Below are 1,535 nucleotides of genomic sequence, written 5' to 3' on the forward strand. Positions count from 1 at the left end.
CTTCTCAAGTAGCTAAAATTAAAGTCATCAACTACTGGTGCCAGGCTTCCTCTACATTTTATAATAATATAAGCATATCAAGGTATAAGTCATTTAACTATATGAAACAAAAAGACTAAGAGAAATGAGGAAAACCAATAGTGATTGCTTTTCATTTTTATTTTTTTAACTGTTTCATTATGGCAACTATTTTGTTATTGGCTTGTTTCATATTTCCAAGAAAACCCCCATGGTCATGTCATATATTCTCATATGGAGAAAAAACCTCAACAGTACTGGGAAAAGCTGCTGGACATGGCTGTGGAACACGTCTGGTCATGGCAGTAGTGCCAAGATTGGCTATAATTCGTGCTTGGCTCTCTCTTCTTCATCTCTCAAAGCTTCTTCATATTGTGCTGAGAACACACTAGGATCAGTATCACTGACTTTGGCCAAAAATTCTAAGACTTTCATTTTACTGGTTTCAGCGTGGGCTTGGGGACCCCACAGGAGTTCATAGCGTGGAGGATCACTGCTATGCACCTGCCGGTACTCCAGGTACTTCAGCCTCACCAAATCTTGGGTGATGAGTTTCCTGGGTTCTCCATAGATGTAGTGTTTTTTGCCAGGATAAACTCGCATCATCTTCAGGTATTTCCAGATGTCTTCCTCAGAGGCGCAGTTTCCCATCATGAAGATCACACCCAGGAGGGTCATCAGGAAACCTGTCTTGGTTTCCTCTGCTAGCACGAATCCTCCCCTTGTTGGGTAGTTTCAGCTTGCTCACAAGGTCATATAAGTGTCTGGATGAGTCTACTTCCTTCACAATAACTGCAAAGACAGTCTTGATGCGATCAGAAGCTCTTTTGAGAATCTCAGCAAACTGGTCATGGAACTTTCGGTCAATAATCCTCAAAATGTCTACCTTCAAAATGGGCTGCTTCATTTTATATTTGTAGAGAAGGAACTGCTTCAACAAACCCACCTTTGTAGCTAGAGAATCACTGCGGGAGTTCTCCATCGAAGGTGGAGCCTCTGAGGAAGCTGGGTGCTCCTCTTCTTGGCTGTTCTCACTGTCATCAGCTCTTGTGCTAAGAAAATCTTCAGAAGTAGTGCTGGGGCATGGTACAGTACAAGCTCCTGCAGAATGGTACTTGATACAGGAGCAGATGAAATCTGAGGAATATCCTGAAGAACAAGAGAGGAATAGAAGGGAGGCTTTTCTTCCATTGCTGCACTGGCCTGTGCTCCCCTGTGATACTGGGAGTCATTTAGGGCCTGGTGGTATTTGTCACGGAAATGAAATTTACTCTTCTGGCCCCGAGGCATGATGGCTGCAGTCAGGCACAGCAGGCAGAATTATGTGTAAGAGAACAAGTGATGTGAGCCCACTGAAAGAGGGGGGTTGAGGGCATGTGTATCTTCAGCATGAAATCCCACTATGGCTATAAGGAAGGCTACATTTGCAGTTTTCTAGGAGGGCTTGTGCTAGAAGTCCACTGACCTTCTGCTTTCCTAATCACCTTATTCTTTTTGAAGCCTAGGGAGGAAGTTAG

At 43.8% G+C, this 1,535-nt stretch overlaps 1 protein-coding gene across 1 annotated transcript; it reads right to left on the reverse strand.

The window, feature by feature from the left end:
- Positions 1–266: 266 nt before the first annotated feature.
- Positions 267–1,308, reverse strand: LOC109675778 (melanoma-associated antigen B5-like). Its single transcript, XM_020152398.1, is given in 4 exon segments — positions 267–359; positions 361–718; positions 720–1,167; positions 1,290–1,308. Coding segments are annotated over 4 exon segments (918 nt in total).
- Between the last annotated feature and the right edge of the window lie 227 nt (positions 1,309–1,535).

Source organism: Castor canadensis, chromosome X, assembly GCF_047511655.1.
Source record: "Castor canadensis chromosome X, mCasCan1.hap1v2, whole genome shotgun sequence".
Classification (NCBI taxonomy): domain Eukaryota; kingdom Metazoa; phylum Chordata; class Mammalia; order Rodentia; family Castoridae; genus Castor; species Castor canadensis.